This window comes from Trichechus manatus, unplaced genomic scaffold (genome assembly GCF_000243295.1).
Source record: "Trichechus manatus latirostris isolate Lorelei unplaced genomic scaffold, TriManLat1.0 scaffold00128, whole genome shotgun sequence".
NCBI lineage: Eukaryota > Metazoa > Chordata > Mammalia > Sirenia > Trichechidae > Trichechus > Trichechus manatus.
The window spans coordinates 2,228,777-2,230,656 of NW_004444064.1; the positions used below are offsets into that span (position 1 = coordinate 2,228,777).

At 63.6% G+C, this 1,880-nt stretch overlaps 1 protein-coding gene across 1 annotated transcript in view; it reads left to right on the plus strand.

The window, feature by feature from the left end:
• Window positions 1-1,880, plus strand: part of LSS (lanosterol synthase) — a 28,272-nt gene that overhangs the window by 8,516 nt on the left and 17,876 nt on the right. The window contains exons 8-10 of the mRNA XM_004384841.1: window positions 242-360; window positions 1,306-1,403; window positions 1,654-1,681. Coding sequence (XP_004384898.1) covers window positions 242-360; window positions 1,306-1,403; window positions 1,654-1,681 — 245 coding nt within the window. The remainder of the gene's footprint in view (window positions 1-241; window positions 361-1,305; window positions 1,404-1,653; window positions 1,682-1,880) is intronic.

The following is a 1,880-nucleotide window of genomic DNA, read 5'->3' on the forward strand; positions in this document are numbered from 1 at the left end:
GTCTGCTGACATGGGGAGCTGGGGCGTGGGGAGCACTCAGAGAGGCAGACCTGGGTGGGGTGGGGCCACAGTGAGCACATCGAGCCAGGTGGGAGGGCAGGAGGGAGGGGGGGAGTGCAGGGACAGAGGGGAGGTCAAGGAGGAGCGGATGGAGGAGCCCAGTGGCGCCTGGGGCCTAGGCTGTCCTCACACAGCACAGGGTGGGGGTCCGTTGACACCCTCCCCTTGCTCCTGCCCCCAGCGCTGCTCAATCTGTACGAGCGCCGGCACAGCACCATCCTGCGGCAGCGCGCCGTCCAGAAGCTGTACGAGCACATCGCAGCTGATGACCGCTTCACTAAGAGCATCAGCATCGGCCCGGTCCGTGTCCCCAGCCCAGCCCCTGCCTGGGGCCCCTCCTGCACTCCCAGGGTGCTGTGCAGGGCCTCAGCCTAGGGCCGTCTAGCAGACCTCACAACGGTGGTGGAGAGGGGCTTGAGGAGTCCCCTGACTCCAAGGCTCTGCCCATGCGCCCCCCTCCCCTTCACCTCAGCTTGGAGAAGCTAGGTCCCGCCCCACCCCCACGGCCAAATCTGGTCTTTTGAAGGTGCTCTGGACACAGCTCCTCACAATACCTCCTGAGCTCCCTCTGGCTGGCTGGGAGGGGCTGCCTTTTCTCCCGTGACCCCCTCCCTAACCCTGCTCCACATAGCCCACTCTCTGTCCCACTCTTAGGGGACTCAGAGGTGACCCAGGGGGCCTAGAGAGGGTCGGAGGACGCCACCCAGAACCTCACACCCTGACCCGGTCCTGCATCTCCTTGGAGGGGCCTGAATCATAACTGACCCAACAGGCAGAGTCCCTTTGTCCCTTAGCTGTGAACAGGAAGCCTGCGGGGCTTTGATTTAATTCAGCCTGAAATGCTTCTGTACTAAAGATGAGCTAGAAATGTGGTTTCCTTGGGTTTTGACTGCTGAGTTCTCTAAACAAGGGCCCTGAGCAGGAGGCATTGGCTCCGGGACATTCTGCCTGAGGAGGGAGGGGAGCACTCGTGGCTCCTGTGTCCCCCCCATGCCCCTCTGACCTGGAGTGATCTCCTTAACGCACAGCACTGTTCCTACTCAGAACATGTCACAGCTCTGCAATGTGGGACTCCTGGTCCCTGGCCCTGTCCACCGACCCACAGTCTCCCCACCTGCCGCCCCGAGGTCTCCCTCCTGCCAGCCTGTTGGCCAATCTCCCTGGGGTGGCACATCTGTCGGGCGGCCAGGGCTGTGGCGTGGGGCCCAGGTGGCTCGTTCCCAAGCTGATCGTGCGTGTCTGCAGATCTCCAAGACTATCAACATGCTCGTGCGGTGGCGTGTGGATGGTGCGGCCTCTCCCGCCTTCCAGGAGCACGTGGACAGGATCCCCGACTACCTCTGGTGAGTACCCAGCCCAGGTGCGCACTCGTGGGCTGTTGGCAGACACAGCAGCACGGCTGTGGGAGGGTCCCTGCATCCAGGCCCAGGACAGGGCCACCATGCTGTGGGCTCTGGGAATGGTGCCCGTGACCGGGCGCTCAGGGCGTCAGTGCCCATGAGGCCATCTTTGCATCAGAGATTCGTCACGCAGAAGAAACTGAATTGTCAGGGGCCCACCCCCGGCTCCTGACGCGGCCTCTCTCCCTTCCAGGCTGGGACTCGATGGCATGAAGATGCAGGTAGGCCCCGGGCACCAGGGGTGCGGGGGAGCGGCCTGCCCAGCAGCCCTTTCTGCTCTCTGTCTCACGTTGCGCCTTCTCAGATCAGACCCTCCTCTGGCAGAGCCTGTCTGTGTAATGAGGGACGCGCCCCCTCCAGCCCCCACTAGAAAGGGCCTCTGGTAGTTAGGGAGGTGCGGGGACTCCCCGGACGCGGGCA